Below are 21,760 nucleotides of genomic sequence, written 5' to 3'. Positions count from 1 at the left end.
AACTACTGAGCCTGTGCTCTAGAGCCCGTGAGCCACAACTGCTGAGCCCGCGTGTCGCAACTAATGAAGCCCACGCACCTAGAGCCCGTGCTCCGCAACGAGAAGCCACCACAATGAGAAGCCCGTGCACTGCAACCCCCGACTCACTGCAAGTAGAGAAACCCCATGCGCAGCAACAAAGACCCAGCACAGCGGAAGATAATAAATAAATAAATAAATAAAATTAAAAAAAAAAAGAGAGAGCTGATAACTTAGGCTTGGGCAGGCCAAATCATTTAATAGCTATCAATGACATCCATAAAGATTCAGTTGTACCATGCACAACGCACCGACTCAAAGGAGTAGGAACGCCCAAGGAGGTCTGGGAAGTCTGAAAAGGAAGTGAGAAGTTGGTCTGTGTCCTTAGAAACATGGACGTAAGTGAATTTATTTTATTGACTCAATGTCCAGGAGTCTCTAGTCGTGTGCTTTCTGTATATCAGTCTTTAGGAATGTCTTATAATCCCTTCTAGAAACTGAGGTGAAAAATTCACAGAAAACCAGCCATCTTAAAGTGAGCGTCTCAGTGGCTTTTAGTACATTCACAACGTTGTGCAACACCCACCTATGTCTGTCAAGTTCCAAAACATTTCCCAAATACAACTCCATACCCATTACGCAGTTTTTCCCCATTTCTCCCTCCTTCCAGCTCTTGGCAACTACTAACCTATCTTTATGGATTTACTTAGTCTTGATATTGCCTATGAATGCAGTCACACAATATGTGACTGGCTGTGTCTAGTTTCGTTCACTTAGCATGTTTTTGAGCTTCATCCACATTGTAGCTATATTCCCTTTTTGGACAAGTTAGCTTCTCTCATTTGTGGATGAATGAGTATTTAAGAGAATGGGTTATTCCTACGGCAGGGTGGAGGCTCAAAATGGGAATCAGTGTAGCAAAGGATGAAATTCTAGAGAAAAGAAATTAGAGCTTCGTGTTTAATCTGTCTGATACGCCTGTACCAGTCTCCTAGTCTGTTTTCTTTCTGTTCAATACTTAGTGGGCTGTGGGCTGTTTTGGATGTGGGGAAGTGTTCAGCACAATGCCTGGCATACAGGAAGCGCTCAGTAAATGCTATCATAAATGCAATATTAAAGTCAACTATTATTTTGATTTCCTTCTTAGAATTCTGGGAGACAGTAGAGGGTAGTGGTCAAGTGTGGGAGCACTAGACCAATCACATGGATTCAAACCTCAATCTCAGCTCTGTCACCTATTAGCCATGTGATCTTTGGCAGATGCTTGTTGCTCCGTGTTTCAGTTTATACTTAATGGAGCAATTAAGAGGATTATGAAATAACTAAGGTAAAGCCCTGAACACAACACCTAGCACACACTGAGTGGCCAATAGACGCTATTAGGATTTGAATGGTCATGCGGCTTTAAAATCTATCCAGTTTTGAAACTTTTCTCTTGGCAAATTTCCCATAGCATCCTGTCACATAAGATGAAAAATAGTCCTTATAGCATCTAAACATTTGAAGGCACCACTCCATACACTGTAGGTTTGCTGACCCCAACTATTAAAATCTTAGTTGTTCTCTCAACTTTCCCTTTAAGAGTGTAAGGGAGAAAATAACAAATGAATAAAGGGATACTCTTGAGGGCATATAGATTATCCTAAAACTATATTTAAAAAGCGTTTAAAAAATACAAGGCACTATCATCACCTATGTTGATGGTAGGTGATTAGATTGTAGGAAGACTGGTGTTAGATTTTGGGGCCCATTTCCTCTGGCAGTCTGTTTGCCTAATTGAGCCACCATACACAAGGGATCCTCCTGCAGAGAATCTGTTCATGATGATGATGGTAAGGTACTTGCGTTGGAAACCAACCCACAAAATGCTCAAGTACAACGTGTAATACTCCTATTTCCAATCTACAGAAAAGAGGTGATAGGTAAGTCAGTATCATATTGTTCTCAAGGCTGGATTCCAACTCAGTTGCTTCCATGGAGTGATGCTCCTGCATCCAAAGTTTATCTCCTCTTCCCCAGCCTAACACTGTAAACTTTACTGTGGTGCCTGCAATTGTGGCAATTAGAGATCCACTTGGATTTTTTTTTGTTTAATTAATTTTATTTTCATTTTTGGCTGCTTTGGGTCTTCGTTGCTGCGTGTGGGCTTTCCCTAGTTGCGGCGAGTGGGGGCGACTCTTCGTTGTGGTGCGTGGGCTTCTCTTGTTGCAGAGCATGGGCTCTAGAGCACAGGCTCAGTAGTTGTGGCTCATGGGCTCTAGAGCGCAGGCTCAGTAGTTGTGGTGCACGGGCTCAGTTGCTCCGTGGCATGTGGGATCTTCCCGGACCAGGGCTCGAACCTGTGTCCCCTGCATTGGCAGGCAGATTCTTAACCACTGTGCCACCAGGGAAGCCCCACTTGGATTTTAAAAAGCAGTGTATCCCTGGATGAGGTCTGTGGGATGGAAATTTTAAAGAGATTGAGGAGGAATGTTGAATGTCTTGGTGCATGTGAGAACTTTCTGGTGTGGTATTAAGTAGATGGGAACGTTGAACTTTCTGGTGGAGAGCAGACCTGGGGGCAGATTGCAGTGCCAGTAATAGGAAGGTTCTGGGCCCCTGTAGGTGGGAAAGAGAAGGTACTAAGAAGTAGGTAAAGAATGCAGGATAGGTGAGGCATGATCCGATTTTCTTTCCAATGGGAAGTTTACCTCAGACCCATCCTTATTCATTAGATATATTGTTTCCTTTATATATATATATATATATATACACACACACACACACACACATATATAAAAGAATACATATAATGTGCAACAGAATCAGGTCACTAGGATAAAACTTGACCTTCTTGAATATGGATCCTCTCATGTTGACGATTTAAATATTTTGAGAAAACTGTTGTAAGCCAACTGCAAGAGGGGAGACCTTAACATTTCATTTTCCAAAAGAGGCAGCAAATAATGTTTATGAATACAATAAACACATCTCAAAAAAGAATGATACAACTTTTATTTTCCATGGATTTAAAGATACTTTTGCTACATAGTTTATGTATTTTTATGAGATTATATTTTTTCATTTGTATGAAGTTCAACCTTATACAATTTCAAGGTGATACGTTTGGTAGTGTATCTATAATCTTTAAAAAGTTTTTAGAGTTTTTGGAATGTACAGTATATGAGGTAAAATCAAGATTACATTAAAAATTGTTTCTCCTCTGCACTAATTTTGCAGTGAGGCTCACTATTAAATGACATTTACTATCAAAAATAGGAGTTCATTTGAGTTACTATGAAAAACATAAGCCACTGCAACTGCCACAGTGGCACATTTTACAATTTTAGACATTCAACTATATAGAAATCTCTGGGCTATTACACTCAAACTCATTTGTACTGCCAAATGTGGCACTTTTAAGAAGTTTCTAGAAAACAATCTCAATCACTGTTTTGGGGGAAGTTAGCCTATACGTAAGAGATTAAATTTAAATAAAATGTAAACATACAGTATTTTATAGTGACAGATCATTCTTACCACTTGGGAAGGCCAAGTTTATCCATTTCTTTTTTGAACAAAGGTTAATGTTTTTTCTACAGCACAGATCATTTGACATAAAACAATTACAATACATGCTCATTCTAATATAAGAAATTCTTCAGAGATCTTCAAAGCACAAAACATACGTCCTTTTTTTCAAAGACTGACAGAAGTGCTTAGTAATCACTAAACTGCTAACCTCAGCAACTAAAAATTAGTGACTCGCTATCCTAAAATTCAAATAATAAATTAAAAAGTCTAGTTACAAGTGTTTCACAGATAACAGATGTGATAAAACAAGAATTTTAGATAGTTTCATTACAAACTATTATTACTGGCAGTCATGGACATCTATGCAAGATGTACAATGTGATACTTGACAGAATTCAATCTGATCACCCAATAACTCACAAATGCAAGCTCACAAAACATTAACGAATTATGTAATTGCAAAGTGCTCTAATGCAACATTAACCACATGCAATCAACAACTGGAACAGTATCCAAACAGACATTACATTAAACATTAGTTTTTCAAGAAAGAAAGCAGCTTGAAGTTTACTGGTGCAAATTAATTTTGTCTTCGGATTTGGTGCCCCAAACAAAAGGTTAGGTTTGATTATGAATTCTGATGGTGATGGCAGTAGTTATGGGAGAAGCAGCAAAACTTATGGGAGTTCTTCAAAATTAGCCTGTACCAGATAGATGGAGTGAGAGTGAGTGAGTGTGTGTGTGTGTGTGTGTGTATATTTCTACACTTGGTATATATAAAGCCATATATGTACGTGCATGTCCTTATACACACACATATAGTTCAAAGGCTCACAAAACCAAATTAAATAGGTTTGAAGTTCAGAATTATGATTACTTTTAAAAAGTATGTAAAAGCCCTCTGTTCTTTTCCATGTTCTCAAGACCTGAAGATGGGTTTTTGAGTAAACATTAAAATACTTTTAGTCCAAGTAAACTGTATGTGCTTTCAAGTGACTTACCTGTGAATTCATGAATATATACTTCTAATGAAGAACTCCACATTTATCAAACAAGAAGCTTCTTTTTCCCATGCATATTCTTTCATCCAGTTTTTGTCTGCTAAGCCCCTCCAGTTATTCATCATAATCCCACTTACCAAATTAAGACAAATGAGGAGGTAGAAATATAGCACTAGATTGCTTTCACAGCATCATACTTTAACATTTTTATATAGCATGTTAGTGTAAATTTTAATCATTCTGAATTTTTCACTAGGTAATAATTAAAACAAACAGATCAGGTTGTCACTGTTACACTCATGCTGACTGGTCAAAGTATCAATTATATATTGTTGCCTCTCAGAAAGTTTGTTTCACAAGAAGGCATGTCAAAAAAAGAAAAAAAGAAAAGAAAAAGAAAAAGAGCCCCAACCGAACAAAAAACCGAAACGTGCTATTTCTGTGGCTTGCATTCTAATAAGGTGCCAGCCTCTACCTAACAATATAAGCATTAAAAATGGCAAAAATGATGTACTATAGTCTCAATGCCAGTGCTAAATGTCACTGATTTTGTAAAAGCAATACAGAAATAATTTTAGTACATGACAAAATAAAATGTAATACAATATTAAAAATAAAGTTATATTTTCACTTGATTACAAAGTACTGAATGATAAAGGCAATCAAAATGGAAAAGAAAGCAAACAGCACAAGGATGACGGCTGCACACTGCTCGTCACTGAGTGCCCGCCGGGTCCTCGTGCTTTCCACAGTGTCTCTGTTGGTGCTGGCTGGTGGTTCAGTCCTCTGAGAGATGAAGAGCACTGTTGTGCTGTAGGGGCCTACGAGGTCCTGATGCCCCACAGGGTCTTGGCACTGGCGAATGGCACACACACGGAAACGATATTCACAGTTCAGCTGAAGGCTTGAATACCGGAATGAAGAGTCAGGCCCTTTGTAAATCTGATAGTAAGACATTAGAAAAAGAATTATATGGGAAGGCTGGGTAGAAAATCTATGTTAAAACTGGCTAGTTTTAGAATTATTTTTGACATGGAAGCTAGTGAGTGCCACTGCTTGTATCTTTTAAATGACATTTTAAAAATACCTATCCATTAAAGAACTCAACTGTTTGCTGTATAATGGCTGGAGAAATCTGATAAGTAAGGATGTGGTATCTACCCTCACAAAGCTTACAGACCAGCTGAAGAGTGAAGATGTGTCCCCAGAACAGCTAGAGAACAAGCAAAATCAGCCCACGGGCATTTCTCTGGTTTCAGCAAATGTAAGAAGTCAGACTTCTGTGAAATCCTTCCGTGAAAGGAGGAACAGTGTCTAACCTTGCTCTCCCATGATATCTTTGTATAACTGGTTTCTGTAAAGTTTCAAACAGATCTGCTAAATGAAACAATAAGTGAAAAAGGAGAGCTCTCTGTAGGTGTCTATGGCAAATCATTTTATAAACTTTAAAAGGAGAGATCCCTTAGAATCAAAGAATGGGATTTTAAAACCCAGCTCCTCTGGCTCATCCCTTAGAAGGGAAATAACAAGAATGGAATTCCATAGATTTTTCAGGAGAGTGTGCTAGTGATTGAGAGGATATGTACTGGAACTGGGGTCCAAGCTCTGCTCTACCACTGCACACTCCTCCAGGGCATAATAGTTATCTTGTATGGTAATTATGAGAATGAAATAGACTAATACTTGTTAAAGCACTTCTTAGCACAGTGCCCAGCATATAGTGAGTGCTCAATATATGGAAGCTATCACTTCCACTACTGCACCCCTTCACTCATTCTCTAAATGAAAAGACCAAGACTCAGTGATTTCCCAGTTGAGTTTCCCCAGCTAGTTGGTGGGTTATATTAAGAGATCAACCAAAACCTGTGGGCTAGCATTCCCTCAAGCAATTTTAGTAGCCTCAGTTGTATCTGTGTTGTAAATCTACATTTTTACATACTGGTTTGCTTCCAAAGGAGAAAGGTAAGATCTTTCCCTCATTTTTGTGTCTCCAGAATATAGCATATAATAGGTACTTAATGAAAGGCCACTAAATTAGTACTGTGTATACATCAAAATGTATATCAGAAGATACTGAGAAGATATATAAATGAACCTTTACTGAAAAAGTAAGCTTTAAGACAAATCTTAAAAAAATGCAGAATATGAGTTAGTTCTGAAGATGCATATGAGCATTTCAGGAAGTGAGAATGTAGAAATGATTTATGTCTCAGCGACAGTAAAAGGATGAACTTAAGTATATCAGAAGACTGTATTAGAAAGCAGTGTGAAACAGTATACATACAATGAAGTCAATTTAGTAAAAATAAAAAATACGTATTTGTCTTATGGGTATAATGGGTGATACTTATTTTTGTCTTTAAAATTTTCTTTACTTTCCATTTGTCTCCAAATGAGCGTGGTAATGTGATCAGGAAAAAAAACTCAACAAATGGCATGAGGGTGATAGGTGAAGAGATTTGACATTGAAAGGAAGAATATGTTAATACACTAGTTGGAAATTTAAGTTTAATTCTACAGGGGCCACTGTAGTGTGTGATATTTAAACTGTTTAAGGAATCCTGATCATAAGGCTGAGAGGGATTGAGGGAGTTGGGCAGGACAAGGGCTCTTGCTGAATTATGAGGCCCTGGTATAATTTTCATGGATCACTTAAAAAGTGATTTTTTATTTTAATAAAAGTTGGCAGGCAAAAAAAAAAAAAAAATCTTCCAAGAGTTTAAAGCTTGGGGACCAAAATGATGTTAGTGTTTATGATCCTGACGAATGAGGAAGAAGTTGGAGAGGAGAGACTGGGAAGGAAGACGATGAGATCAAATTTTCAATTTTGTTTTAGATGTTGGGAAGATATCTAAACAGGGAGACATCCTATAGGTAACTGTAGACTCAGGACTGAAGAAAACAGATACATCTGCTAGAGCTGATTTTAAAAGTTTTATAGATCTAAGTGAAGCTATTCAAAAAGAGTCTCAAGCTCAAGATAGCTGGGTTAGGCCTTAGAATGAGAAATAAAAATTAAAATGAGTAACACCATTTCCACCACCCCCTTTCATATTGACAAGATAAATTCTGTGACCCTAATAAACGAGGGCAAGTAAAAACTCTAATAAATTCATAATGTTTTGGTCCATAGCTATTGCTCACAGATAGTATTACATACAATTAAAACAGAAGAAAAACTAAAATATCCCCTTTATATTTGCTATCAATAACTATCCATTTACTTAGGCAGAATGTGGCAAATATAAATTAATGCAGATTTGTAGTTAAGAGGATGGCAGGTAAGACATTAATGTTTTCACTTTCTTTGCATTTTAACTGAGAAATGCAGACTAAAACTTAAGCTTGGAAAGTCTGTGCATATCTAGCTGGCCAAGAACTTTGAAACAGTATACCACCTGCAAAAGAATTTACAGGAAACCTTTATAGAAAGCTTATCGAGTTTCATAAATTGGTATTTATCCTTACTTTAGCTTTGTGAATATATTTACAGCATGGAGAAAATAACAACTGTGGAATTGGGGCCAAAAAGACTGAAATCACTATTTTACCTATTTATATCTACCTCTATATCTACATTCTAAAAATCTATTTGGTTGGTGAGATTAATTTACCAAGTACCCATACTAAAATTCAAGACAGTCCTTGTTGTTACCTTTTAAGGACAAGTATACATGTTTACTACCAAAGACAACCACTTTTGAAGCGTCATTATAGAGGAACAAATTCTGTTTATTTCTACTTTCCGTGTACATTACATATCCATAGTCTTATCTTATAATGAGTCATAATACAGTCTGTATTATTTATAGAAATTAGTGTTAAGACAATGATTTCAGCAATACATTACTATTAGACTGAATGCAGACTTACTCAAAACTTCCCTAAGATTTATTATAGATTTGACTGCATTTAAAAGTAATTACAGTTGACCCTTGGACAACACGGGTTTGAACTGTAAGCGTCCACTTATACACAGATTTTTTTTCAATAAGTACAATCTACAGTACTACACAACCAGAGGCTGGCCAAATCCATGAATGTGGAACAGCGAACATGGAGGGCTGACTGTAAAGTTCTATGTGGTTTTTCCACTGCACTGGGGAAAAACCAGTGCTCCTAACCCTTGTGGTGTTCAAGGGTCAACTGTATTCATTAAGACAAATAATAAGGCATATGTTGTCATATAATTTGGCACATATGGTCACATAATGTGATCCTTCTGTAACTTATGAATGTATTATTGCAAATAATATTTCCTAGTGATCAATAAATGAAGGGAACAGTAAAAACCCTCAAAAACAACTGAATATGGACAAATAACCACATAATTCGTCTCTACCATTCTTCCCCTCTATTATTGTCCAGGGAGTTGTAAGTGAACTTGGAGCTTTTAGAGCAATCTTTTTTTTGAATTTAATTTTTTTTTATACAGCAGGTTCTTATTAGTCATCAATTTTATACACATCAGTGTATACATATCAATCCCAATCGCCCAATTCAGCACACCACCATCCCCACCCGCCACTGCTTTCCCCCCTTGGTGTCCATACGTTTGTTCTCTACATCTATGCCTCAACTTCTGCCCTGCAAACCGGTTCACCTGTACCATTTTTCTAGGTTCCACATATATGCGTTAATATACGATATTTGTTTTTCTCTTTCTGACTTACTTCATTCTGTATGACAGTCTCTAGATTCATCCACATCTCTACAAATGACCCAGTTTCGTTCCTTTTTATAGCTGAGTAATATTCCATTGCATATATGTACCAAATCTTTATCCATTCATCTGTCGATGGGCATTTAGGTTGCTCCCATGACCTGGCTATTGTAAATAGTGCTGCAATGAACATTGGGGTGCATGTGTCTTTTTGAACTATGGTTTTCTCTGGGTATACGCCCAGTAGTGGGATTGCTGGGTTATATGGTAGTTCTGTTTTTAGTTTTTTAAGGAACCTCCATACTGTTCTCCATAGTGGCTGTATCAGTTTACATTCCCACCAACAGTGCAAGAGGGTTCCCTTTTCTCCACACCCTCTCCAGCATTTCTTGCTTTGTAGGTTTTCTGATGATGCCCATTCTAATCAGTGTGAGGTGATACCTCATTGTAGTTTTGATTTGCATTTCTCTAATAATTAGTGATGTTGAGCACCTTTTCATGTGCTTCTTGGCCATCTGTATGCCTTCTTTGGAGAGGCCTCCATTTAGGTCTTCTGCCCATATTAGGATTGGGTTGTTTTTTTAATATTGAGCTGCATGAGCTGTTTATATATTTTGGAGATTAATCCTTGGTCCTAAGATTCATTTGCAAACATTTTCTCCCATTCTGAGGGTTGTCTTTTCGTCTTGTTTATGGTTTTCTTTGCTGTGCAAAAGCTTTGAAGTTTCATTAGGTCCCATTTGTTTATTTTTAAATTTCCATTACTCTAGGAGGTGTATCAAAAAATATCTTGCTATGATTTATGTCAAAGAGTGTTCTTCCTATGTTTTCCTCTAAGAGTTTTAGAGTGTCCATTCTTACATTTAGGTCTCGAATCCATTTTGAGTTTACGTCTGTGTATGGTGTGAGGGAGTGCTCTAATTTCATTCTTTTACATGTAGCTGTCCAGTTTTCCCAGCACCACTTATTGAAGAGACTGTCTTTTCTCCATTGTATATCCTTGCCTCCATTGTATATCCTTGCCTCCTTAGTCATAGATTAGTTGACCATAGGTGCGTGGGTTTATCTCTGGGCTTGCTATCTTGTTCCATTGATCTATATTTCTGTTTTTATGCCAGTACCAATATTGTCTTGATTACTGCAGCTTCATAGTATAGTCTGAAGTCAGGGAGTCTGATTCCTCCAGCTCCATTTTTTTCCCTCAAGACTGCTTTGGCTATTCGGGGTCTTTTGTGTCTCCATACAAATTTTAAGATTTTTTGTTCTAGTTCTGTAAAAAGTGCCATTGGTAATTTGATAGGGATTGCATTGAATCTGTACATTGCTTTGGGTAATATAGTCTTTTTCACAATATTGATTCTTCCAATCCAAGAACATGGTATATCTCTCCATCTGTTGGTATCATCTTTAATTTCTTTCAACAGTGTCTTATAGTTTTCTGAATACAGGTCTTTTGTCTCCCTAGGTAGGTTTATTCCTAGGTATTTTATTCTTTTTGTTGCAGTGGTAAATGGGAGTGCTTCCTTAATTTCTCTTTCAGATTTTTCATCATTAGTGTATAGGAATGCAAGAGATTTCTGTGCATTAATTTTGTATCCTGCAACTTTACCAAATTCATTGATTAGCTCTAGTAGTTTTCTGGTGGCATCTTTAGGATTCTCTATGTATAGTATCATGTCATCTGCAAACAGTGACAGTTTTACTTCTTCTTTTCCAATTTGTATTCCTGTTATTTCTTTTTCTTCTCTGATTGCCATGGCTAGGACTTCCAAAACTATGTTGAATGACAGTGGTGAGAGTGGACATCCTTGTCTTGTTCCTGATCTTAGAGGAAATGCTTTCAGTTTTTCACCATTGAGAATGATGTTTGCTGTGGGTTTGTCATATATGGCCTTTACTATGTTGAGATAGGTTCCCTCTCTGCCCACCTTCTGGAGAGTTTTTATCATGAATGGGTATTGAATTCTGTCAAAAGCTTTTTCTGCATCTATTGAGATGATCATATGGTTTTTATTCTTCAAATTAATATGGTGTATCACATTGATTGATTTGCGTATATTGAAGAATCCTTGCATCCCTGGGATAAATCCCACTTGATCATGCTGTATGATCCTTTTAATGTGTTGTTGGATTCTGTTTGCTAGCAGTTTGTTGAGGATTTTGCGTGTATATTCATGAGCGATATTGGTCAGTAATTTTCTTTTTTTGTAGTATCTTTGTCTGCTTTTGGTATCAGGGTGACGGTGGCCTCACAGAATGCATCTGGGAGTGTTCCCTCCTCTGCAATTTTTTGGAAGAGTTTGAGAAGGATGGGTGTTAGCCCTTCTCTGAATGTTTGATAGAATTCACCTGTGAAGCCATCTGGGCCTGGATTTTTGTTTGTTGGAAGATTTTAATCACAGTTTCAATTCATTACTTGTGACTGGTCTGTTCATTTTCTATTTCTTCCTGGTTCAGTCTTGGAAGGTTATACCTTTCTAAGAATTTGTCCATTTCTTCCAGGTTGTCCACTTTGTTGGCATAGAGTTGTTTGTAGTAGTCTCTCAGGATGCTTTGTATTTCTGCGGTGTTTGTTGTAACTTCTCATTTTCCATTTCTAATTTTATTGATTTGAGTCCTCTCCCTCTTTTTCTTGATGAGTCTGGTTAATGGTTTATCAATTCTGTTTATCTTCTCAAAGAAACAGCTTTTAATTTTATTGATCTTTGCTATTGTTTTCTTTGTTTCTATTTCATTTATTTTCTGCTCTGATGATTTCCTTCCTTCTGCTAACTTTGGGTTTTGTTTGTTCTTCTTTCTCTAGTTCCTTTAGATGTAAGGTTAGGTTGTTTATTTGAGATGTTTCTTGTTTCTTGAGGTAGGCTTGTATAGCTATAAATTTCCCTCTTCGAACTTCTTTTGCTGCATCCCATAGGTTTTGGATCATGTGTTTTGTCATTTGTCTCTAGGTATTTTTTGATTTTCTCTGTGATTTCTTCAGTGATCTCTTGGTCATTTAGTAACGTACTGTTTAGCCTCCATATGTGTGTGTGTGTTTTACGTTTTTTCCCCCTGTAATTGATTTCTAATCTCATAGTGTTGTGGTCAGAAAAGATGCTTGACATGATTTCAATTTTCTTAAATTTACTGAGGCTTGACCTGTGACCCAAGATGTGACCTATCCTGGAGAATGTTCCGTGCACACTTGAGAAGAAAGTGTAATCTGTTTTTGGATGGAATGTCCTATAAATATCAATTAAATCTATCTGGTCTGTTGTGTCATTTACAGCTTGTGTTTCCTTATTTATTTTCTGTTTGGATGATCTGTCCATTGGTATAAGTGAGGTGTTAAAGTCCGCCACTATTGTTGTGTTACTGTCGATTTCCTCCTTTACGGCTGTTAGCAGTTGCCTTATGTATTCAGGTGATCCTATGTTGGGTGCATATATATTTATAATTGTTATATCTTCTCCTTGGATTGATCCCTTGATCATTATGTAGTGTCATTCTTTATTTTAAAATCTATTTTATCTGATATGAGTATTGCTACTCCAGCTTTCTTTTGATTTCCATGTGCATGGAATATCTTTTTCCATCCCCTCACTTTCAGTGTGAATATGTCCCTAGGTCTGAAGTGGGTCTCTTGTAGACAGCATATATATGGGTCTTGTTTTTATATCCATTCAGCAAGCCTGTGTCCTCTGGTTGGAGCATTTAATCCATTCACGTTTAAGGTGATTACTGATATGTATGTTCCTATTACCATTTTCTTAATTGTTTTGGGTTTGTTTTTGTAGGTCCTTTTCTTCTTTTGTGTTTCCCACTTAGAGAAGTTCCTTTAGCATTCGTTGTAGAGCTGGTTTGGTGGTGCTGAATTCTCTTAGCTTTTGCTTGTCTGTAAAGCTTTTGATTTCTCCATCGAATCTGAATGAGATCCTTGCCCGGTAGAGTAATCTTGGTTGTAGGTTCTTCCCATTCTTTCATCACTTTAAGTATATCATGCCACTCCCTTCTGGCTTGTAGAGTTTCTGCTGAGAAATCAGCTGTTAACCTTATGGGAGTTCCCTTGTATGTTATTTGTCATTTTTCCCTTGCTGCTGCTTATCCTGTATGGGACTTGCTGCGCTTCCTGGACTTGGGTGGCTATTTCCTTTCCCATGTTAGGGAAGTTTTCGACTATAATGTCTTCAAATATTTTCTCTGGTCCTTTATCTCTCTCTTCTTCTTCTGGGACTCCTATAATGCGAATGTTGTTGTGTTTAATGTTGTCCCAGAGGTCTCTCAGGCTGTCTTCATTTCTTTTCATTCTTTTTTCTTTATTCTGTTCCATGGCAGTGAATCCACCATTTGGTCTTCCAGGTCACTTATCCGTTCTTCTGCCTCAGTTATTCTGCTATTGATTCCTTCTAGTGTAGTTTTCATTTCAGTTATTGTGTTGTTCACCTACCTCTTTGTTTGTTCTTTAATTCTTCTAGATCTGTGTTAAACATTTCTTGCATCTTCTCGACCTTTGCCTCCATTCTTTTTCCGAGGTCCTGGATCATCTTCACTATCATTATTCTGAATTCTTTTTCTGGAAGGTTGCCTCTCTCCACTTCATTTAGTTGTTTTACTGGGGTTTTATCATGTTCCTTCATGTGGTATGTACCACTCTGCCTTTTCATCTCATCTGTCTTTCTGTGAATGTGGTTTTTGTTCCATAGGCTCTGCAGTACTGTAGTTCTTCTTGTTTCTGCTGTCTGTCCTCTGGTGGATGAGGCTATCTCTAGAGCAATTCTGAAATTTACGGTGCTTAAGCACCACTTGGAACTTAAGAACAAAGAAACAAAACCAGCAAAAGAAAAACAGAATTGTGGGTTCCACTCCTAGACATTCAGATTTATTTGGTCTGCAGGCCACTCTGAGGAACAACTGTTTTTGAGAATCTCAAGTTCAGAAGTTTAAGAATGGAAGAAATTGTATAGAATCCAACAGGCCACTGTCCCAGCAACCGTTCTCCTACATTGCCAACAATACCCTAATTTTGGATGGGGTATCCAAAGTACAGCCCCTGTACTAGGAGAAGCTGGCGAGGCTTAAGTCCAGAGGTGGGCCCTGGCTGGCTTAGGCCCTGGCACAGTCACTGCTTCAGGGATGACTTTGTAACCCAAGTGCTATCTTTTCCCTGAATGTGAATAAGGAAGTGTAAGTTCCCCATGGCAGGCACTGAACACTGAGAGAAACTATGTCCCTGATGACTTCATTAAGCTCCTCAATCAACCTACCTACCTACAGGCTTCTCCCTAAGAGGATTTATACTTTATAAGCCAATTTGAAATTTTTTTAAATTAATTTATTTTTTAAGTTATTTTTGGCTGCATTGGGTCTTTGTTGCTGCATGCAGGCTTTCTTTTTTCTAGTTGTGGCGAGTGGGGGCTACTCTTCCTTGCAGTGCGCAGGCCTCTCATTGTGGTGGCTTCTCTTGTTGCGGAGCATGGGCTCTAGGCGCGTGGGCTTCATTAGTTGTGGCACGTGGGCTCAGTAGTTGTGGCTCACGGACTCTAGAGCACAGGCTCAGTAGTTGTGGCGCACAGGCTTAGTTGCTCTGCGGCATGTGGGATCTTCCCGGACCAGGGCTCGAACCTGTGTCCTGTGCATTGGCAGGCGGATTCTTAACTAGTGGCCACCAGGGAAGCCCCTATAAGCCAATTTGTATTAATTTTTCTGGTATTTGTAACATTAATGAGCTTGGACACAAGAACTCTCTTAGGTACAGACTCCCAGATGGTGCTTATCTGCTTTGACAGTGGTTCTACTGTCCCCCAATATTTTCACTTCACCCTGTTATACCACTTGAAATGCTGCTTTTGGTTTAAAAGCACTTGCTTTAAAAAATGTATACACTTCTGGGAAGATTAAAGAGCCAGCAGACACTTGACTTTTGACATGAATTTTCCCAAGGAAAGAGTCTTTTTCCTAATGGCAATAAGGTCAGTTATACTGTGTATATGAGAATTATGATGTATGTGAGAGAGGGAGGCAAGAGTCAGAGGAAGAGTGTAATTTTAGAGAACGGGGCCAAGCCTCGGGGAGGTGCTGCAGAGCAGGGCACAGAGCAGCAAGAGTTTGGTGAAAGCCACTGACTGATCAAAGAGGGATGAAGCAAGGGAAGAATGTAAAGAAATCAATATGTTTCTAAGTTTGGCCCAGGGTCGTAAGTACTGGCTGCTGCTAGGCTAATTTGCTTCCAGGTCCCCAAACCCAGCAACACTACAGGTTAAACAGTTTTTAAATAGGCTAGCCTAGAAACTCAACCACCAACTTATAAATAATAATCCTCTTCTTAAAAACATCAACAGTTCCTACTGCTGTAGAATGAAGACCCACTAAGACTTGGCCTCCTCCACTACACACTCCAATCTTTTTTTTTTTAGTTTTATTTTTTATTAGTAATCTATTTTATATATATTAGTGTATATATGTCAATCCCAATCTCCCAGTTCATCCCACAAGCATACCCCCTGCTTTCCCCCACTGTACACACTCCATTCTTGAGCCTTACTCAAGTCATACTTGAGAGTTCATGGTTCCTCCTAAGCTCATCAACTCCCCAAATAGACTCCCTTTAATGATAATCCTTTTGGAAAACATTCCAAAGTCCAGCTGGAAAAAAAAAATCATTCCTTTTAACAAAGTATGTTTTATCTTTATCATGATCTTTTATTTGCTTACACAGAATGTCATGATTATGAAATTTCTGCTTGCTTGCTAACGTCTAATAAACAACTTTCTTGAAATCAGAACAGTAACTTATTAATAATGTAGCCCCCTCAAATTCTTCATATGTAGTATTTAATACATGTGTGTTGAATAGCAAGTCAATTTTAAGTAAAATATTAAAATCCCATGAATGAGATTGAACTCTTAAAAAATGACCTTTAAACTTCTGGAATACAACTTGCCAATAAATCATAAAATTTTATAAACATTTAAGAGATTTAGATGAGCATATTATATGATGAAGTTCTAAGGAAATCAGTATTTTAAGTTTTACAGTATGCTTACAATCTAAAGTAAAATTGATGATAGGGTTAATTTAGCTTTTAAGTTAAATTAGAATTAGCACTGCTGTTTCATGTAGTGATATGTTTATTAAAATTCATATACTACTCAAATGTGGGGTCCCTATTTCCTTTAAATATGTAATGAAATTACATTTTCTTTAATATTAATTTTGTTTCCTCCTTGGAAGGAAACCTACTTATCTATAAATCATATTCAAGTCTAATTATCATGTCAATTTGCAGATGGCTTAATAAAGAAAAACAATCACATGCCAAATTTAATCCAGCTCTTTGGGGCCTTTTGTAATTTTGGTTAAGAAATTATGCTTCCATATTTAGCAAAATTGAAAGGAAAAAATTATACCTTATTGAAAGGTAGTCTATTATTAATAGTTATAATAGCAGAAGAGTGAAATAAAACAGATGAATGATTTTTTAATAGTGAGAAAAGAAAATACAAAATAAGAAACTAAAATGAAAACAACCCAGCTTAAAAGCTCTCAAAATCAAGAAGAGTAACAGCAAAAAGGAAGAAGCAGATGAAATGCTTACAGAAATAAGGCTTTTGAGTTGCATAAAAACTTCTTTATAAAAGTCATAATGACACTGACAGCTGCCCACTTCATCGGCTATTCACTGTTTACCAGGAACCTATCTTTGAAATTTTACCAGGAAGGTGATACTTCCTCTAGGCTTCCATAATAACTGTGTCAATTGTCATATTTACAACACTGCATTATAACTATGACTATTACTAACATTGTAAAAGCCTCTTCAATGTTGTCTCTGCATCTGTCCTCATCCTACTCTGGTCACAGTAATCTTGTGTCTGATCATGTGCCTACTCTGGTCAAAATCCTCCACTGGCTTCTCATTTTACATGGAGTAAAAGTCAGAGTATGACCTATAATGCCCTACACGATCTCCATGCCCGCTCACAGACCCCCTACCATTAAAAGCCCTGACTTCATTTATTATTCCTCCCTTTGCTCATGCCGCCCCAGCCATAGTGGCCTTCGTCTTGTACAGTAAATTTAACAAGCATGCTCCTGCCTCAGGGCCTTTGCACCTACTGTTTCTGCTTCTTGAAACACTCTTCTCCCCATATTCACTTCCTTGGGGTCTCTGTTCAAATGTCACCTGACGGCCCTATATAAAATAGCACTAGCTGTCCCTCGCCCTAGTACTCCCTAATCCTTTTATCCAGTTTTATTTTTTCTCTATTGTGCTTATTACTATCTAACATATGATATACTGATGTGTTTATCTGCTTTTAGAATCTCTTTTTCTACTAGAATGTAAGCTGCACGGAGGCAAGGACTTTTTGTTCACTTGTATCCTGAGTGCCTGGCACAGAGTTCAATAAATACCTGTCAAATGAACGAATACTCTGTTTAAGTGCAGTTCACACCCCAAAGATTTTGAATCCTGATATACTGTGTAGTTACTATTTTTTGGCACATAGTAAGCACTGAACAAATGTTTTTGAATTAGGAAGATAAAGGTAGTCAAATCCTGCATTGAAAATACATAAAAATGAAAAAGGTGAAAGTGTGTATCTATAGAATTATATTTTGGCACATACCTGTTTGAATTCTGAATCTTTTCCCACCATAACTTGAAGACTGTAAATAACTGGATCACCTTTCATTGGCTGTAAACACTCCCATGTAATTTCACAAACGTGATCATTTACCTTCTCTATTTTGGGGGCTGTAGAGAACAAATATAAATAAAATGTGCTCTACTTGATTTTTAACGTGGCACATCACACAGACACTTGTTTCAATCAAAATCAACAGACTTTAAAACATAGTTACAAACTTGAAATAAATATTAGTGAATTTTTGAAATTTTCAGAGAAACGGTCAATGGCTAACTCTTATCATCTCCAGGCCATACAATCTACAAGCACTCCAATGGCCAGACTGATTAAAAGATCTGTAAAGATAAGTACTATTTTCCCTGAGCTAAAAAAAGCCAATGGCAGTTCTACAACATCTTTTATGGTACTTCAAAGAGCATAACTAGAACATGAAATTTTATAATTTAAGAAATCTTCTAAGAGAATGAGTTGAAAAATACACCTAGCTGCCTGACCACATATATGACTGCCTCACTCAATAGTGGGGTACAAAGGTGTTAAAATCAGCAATCTTCTTAAGGTAAAGAGACACTAAACCAGATGAGGGAACAGAAAAATAACTCAGTGAAATCCATCAGCATTATTAGAAAGACTATTCAAAGAACAGTCTTGCTAACTATGGATCTGCTTAACAAATGATACATTCAAGTATATGATCCAGGACACTGTACCAGAAATCTTTGTAATTTGTCCTCAGAGGGTGAGGAATTTTAGTATTTTTTACTTTCCAGGGTCATTTTAAAGTAAGAACCCTGCTGAAATTAATTTTAAATATATAATATATACACAAATGTGTGTATGTATGTAAATTTGATTTAAAAATTCAAGTTAACTAAGTATTTATTTATGTTTTGCTAAACAGATGACCTGGCTCTCTCCCTGAAATCCGAATGAAAACAGCAATGACTCAAAACAACCAGAATTGTGATTTTTTTTCTTTAAGTAACAATAGTGGAAACAGCAAACAACCCTATTAGAAAACGAGCCTACCTATTCAGTTTAGTACTTTTATGTTTATTAAAAAGATCAGTGACAAAAACCAGCACTTGTCTGATTATCAATATGCCAGATAATATAGCTTTTATTATTAAGTGAAAGTCCCAGTAGGTAGGCTTGTCTAATTTCCTTTTTATAATTTAAATGTTGGACACATCCTGGATGATAATTTTGATAATTTTCTTTTTTTTTTTTTTTTTTGCGGTACACGGGCCTCTCACTGTTGTGGCCTCTCCTGTTGTGGAGCACAGGCTCCAGACACGCAGGCTCAGCAGCCATGGCTCACAGGCCCAGCCGCTCCGCGGCATGTGGGACCTTCCTGGACCGGGGCACGAACCTGTGTCCCCTGCATCAGCAGGTGGACTCTCAACCACTGCGCCACCAGGGAAGCCCCCTGGATGATAATTTTAATAGTACAAAAGTACTTTATGAAAAGTGCATTTAATTTATTATTAAAGAAAATAACTTGAGGATGTATAACTTACCTTTCAGGGCAGCTGGGACAGATTTTGGAGTAGTGAAAATATATTCTTGGGAAAGAGGACCTTCCCCTGCTTCATTACAAGCTTGAATACAGAATTTATAAGATGTTGACTCATTAAGTCTTTGTACTTTGTATGTATGGCATGGACCTCTGTACAGGGATATAAACCTAAAATGGAAATGACTCCTATGAAAAATAAACCTTGACTACCTTATGAAAAACGTTTAAAAACCACTAAAAAAAAAATACAGTTCAGACATTATTTAGGAGTAATAAGTTACTCCTAGGAGTAATAAGTTACTCCTAGAATTTAATGCCAGGAATGGTTTGTCACACAATAAATCTGTGTTTTTTCGGCAGATGATGAAAATCACAGAATTAGTAAATTTCCCAATTTGACATGGTTTCCTGAAAATTTATTGCTAAATTTTTCTCTTCAGGCTTCTGGTATAAGCTTTGTTTCTGACTGCTGTTTTTTAATGTTTACATTTTAAAGGATACTCAGTACATTACAATTTTCAATATAAATTATTTCTAACTAGAGTCATAGGCATACAATTTGTCACATAAAAAAGAGAATTCCCTTTCCCAGGCATAATTTTAATTGATTTGGTGAGGTTTTCTTAAGATTTACGTAACAGTATGAGATAATATATAATTTCCCATAAATTATCCACTTGAACTGTTCAATGGAAAGTTTAACATCATATATGTTATCCGTATGCTGAATGTTCCCCAAATTTTTGATTGGCTATTTAAAAAATTTTTGGAAACTGAGGAATGAATAATGAATACTCATATAGTTCTAACAGTCTGAAAACTGTAGTTAGATTAAAAATGAAGAAATATTTAATAATCTTTAGTAAGAGTATTTCCAAGAAGCAGTAATTAGATAAGCCTTGCCTTTTGAATCTCCATTTTTTTTTTTTTTTTTTTTTTTAATGATAGGAAAACAACCAGTGGCAAAACCACTGTCGAAAAAAGGTGAACGATGATAAAACCTGTGGTCAGGGAACAGCTGAGGTAGCATTCTGACATGATCCCACAGCAAGTGTAAAGAGTTGTGAAAAGTCAAAAGAAAGTAACTAAAGATATTAAATTGATTTAGTGCATTAAGTTTATATGGTAAATTTACAGTATCATAAAACGTTTTAATTTATTTATTTTCCACAGCCAAAGACCATACCCCATACCGTACAACAATTCTCTAGATGCTAGCTAAATATTAATTACGGCTAAAATTCTAAAATAAGAATATAAACTAATATAATCTATACTTAATAGAATCTTTGTTCTATTATCTTTCAACCAAACACCAATTAAACCTGTTTCCAGTAAACCTTCTTGCACTACCCCAAATGTAAATGCTAGAAAGGGGATAAAAATAAAGAATTAATTAACCTAACAGTAACAACATATATTAAAGATAAATGGCTATACCAAAAACCTGTGGCAAGGCAAAGAATTTCCTTCCAGAGATAAGGCTACAAACAGTACATAAAATTCTGCCAAGAACAAAGGCGAACATTCATAGAGGCACAGATTTCAGGAAATGATCAATACTATTTGCTCTGTGTAATGCTCTTACTGTTGATACAGTATGTTTAATTCTGTATGCTATTTTAAATGTGTAAGTACTTCTGATAGAGAGTACTTATATACAAGTACCTTGAATATTCCATTATTGAATACTTGGCTAAGATACAAACCCAACACAAAAAACAAAGTAATCTTGGGAAATACTGTCCCTGGTACTCTGAATCTATCAGACATACAAATTATTTCTAATAAACTGAGTGAAAAAGCAAACAAATAAAAAAGAAAAACCAACAAAAAAACCCACCAGATTCTTAAAAGATTAGAGTAACGGCTGTGAAAGATATATGGCATTGTTTATTTTGGATATAATATCAATAAATTACCCAGACTGGAATTTGAATAATTTACACCACACTTATTTTGAGTAACACTATAATTCAAATGCATGATTTAGTGGGGTAAAATATGGCATGGATGTAACGAGACTGTAAAGGATGGTAGCACAGAGAAGAACCTGAGTAGCCAGGGGACTGGACTATTTATTCAGAGAGTCTAAGATCTGATTGGTGAGGAAGTAAACTACTGCATTCACTTAGTGTGCAGGCCCTGTGAGGGTGTGGAGGAGGGTGAGATATAATCCCTGCCTTCAAGGATCTCAAAGGCCTTAAGCCAATCAATGATTTACTGTAAAAACTGCCTCTTGCTGGAAATAAGCACTGAAGAGATTATTTTCCAGCACAGATTACGTTTCTTTTACTAGCTTGAAGAGAGGAAATGGGTTAGAGATGAGAGCCAAATAATAGTTCCCCTAATTTTTTCTCTCTTGCATCACCCTCCCAATTATAAACAGAAAATCTTCATTATGTCTTCTGATGTTTC

At 36.8% G+C, this 21,760-nt stretch overlaps 1 protein-coding gene across 3 annotated transcripts in view; it reads right to left on the bottom strand.

The window, feature by feature from the left end:
- Positions 1-3,024: 3,024 nt before the first annotated feature.
- Positions 3,025-21,760, bottom strand: part of FNDC3A (fibronectin type III domain containing 3A) — a 162,691-nt gene continuing 143,955 nt past the window's right edge. For 2 of the 3 annotated variants that reach the window (XM_082675802.1, XM_082675803.1), the window contains 3 exons: positions 19,344-19,510; positions 17,803-17,930; positions 3,025-5,474 (listed from right to left, as the gene is read on the bottom strand). In XM_082675802.1, the coding sequence (XP_082531928.1) occupies positions 5,160-5,474; positions 17,803-17,930; positions 19,344-19,510 (610 nt within the window). In that variant the 3' untranslated portion in view covers positions 3,025-5,159. Of the gene's footprint in view, positions 5,475-15,696; positions 15,817-17,802; positions 17,931-19,343; positions 19,511-21,760 lie in introns of those variants that run through there. The other variant, XM_082675804.1, reaches the window with a different exon arrangement.

Source organism: Grampus griseus (genome assembly GCF_964374135.1).
Source record: "Grampus griseus genome assembly, chromosome: 18".
Taxonomy (NCBI): Eukaryota; Metazoa; Chordata; class Mammalia; order Artiodactyla; family Delphinidae; genus Grampus; species Grampus griseus.
Note: the sequence above shows the minus strand (reverse complement) of the source record. Positions and strands in the feature narration are given on the sequence as shown.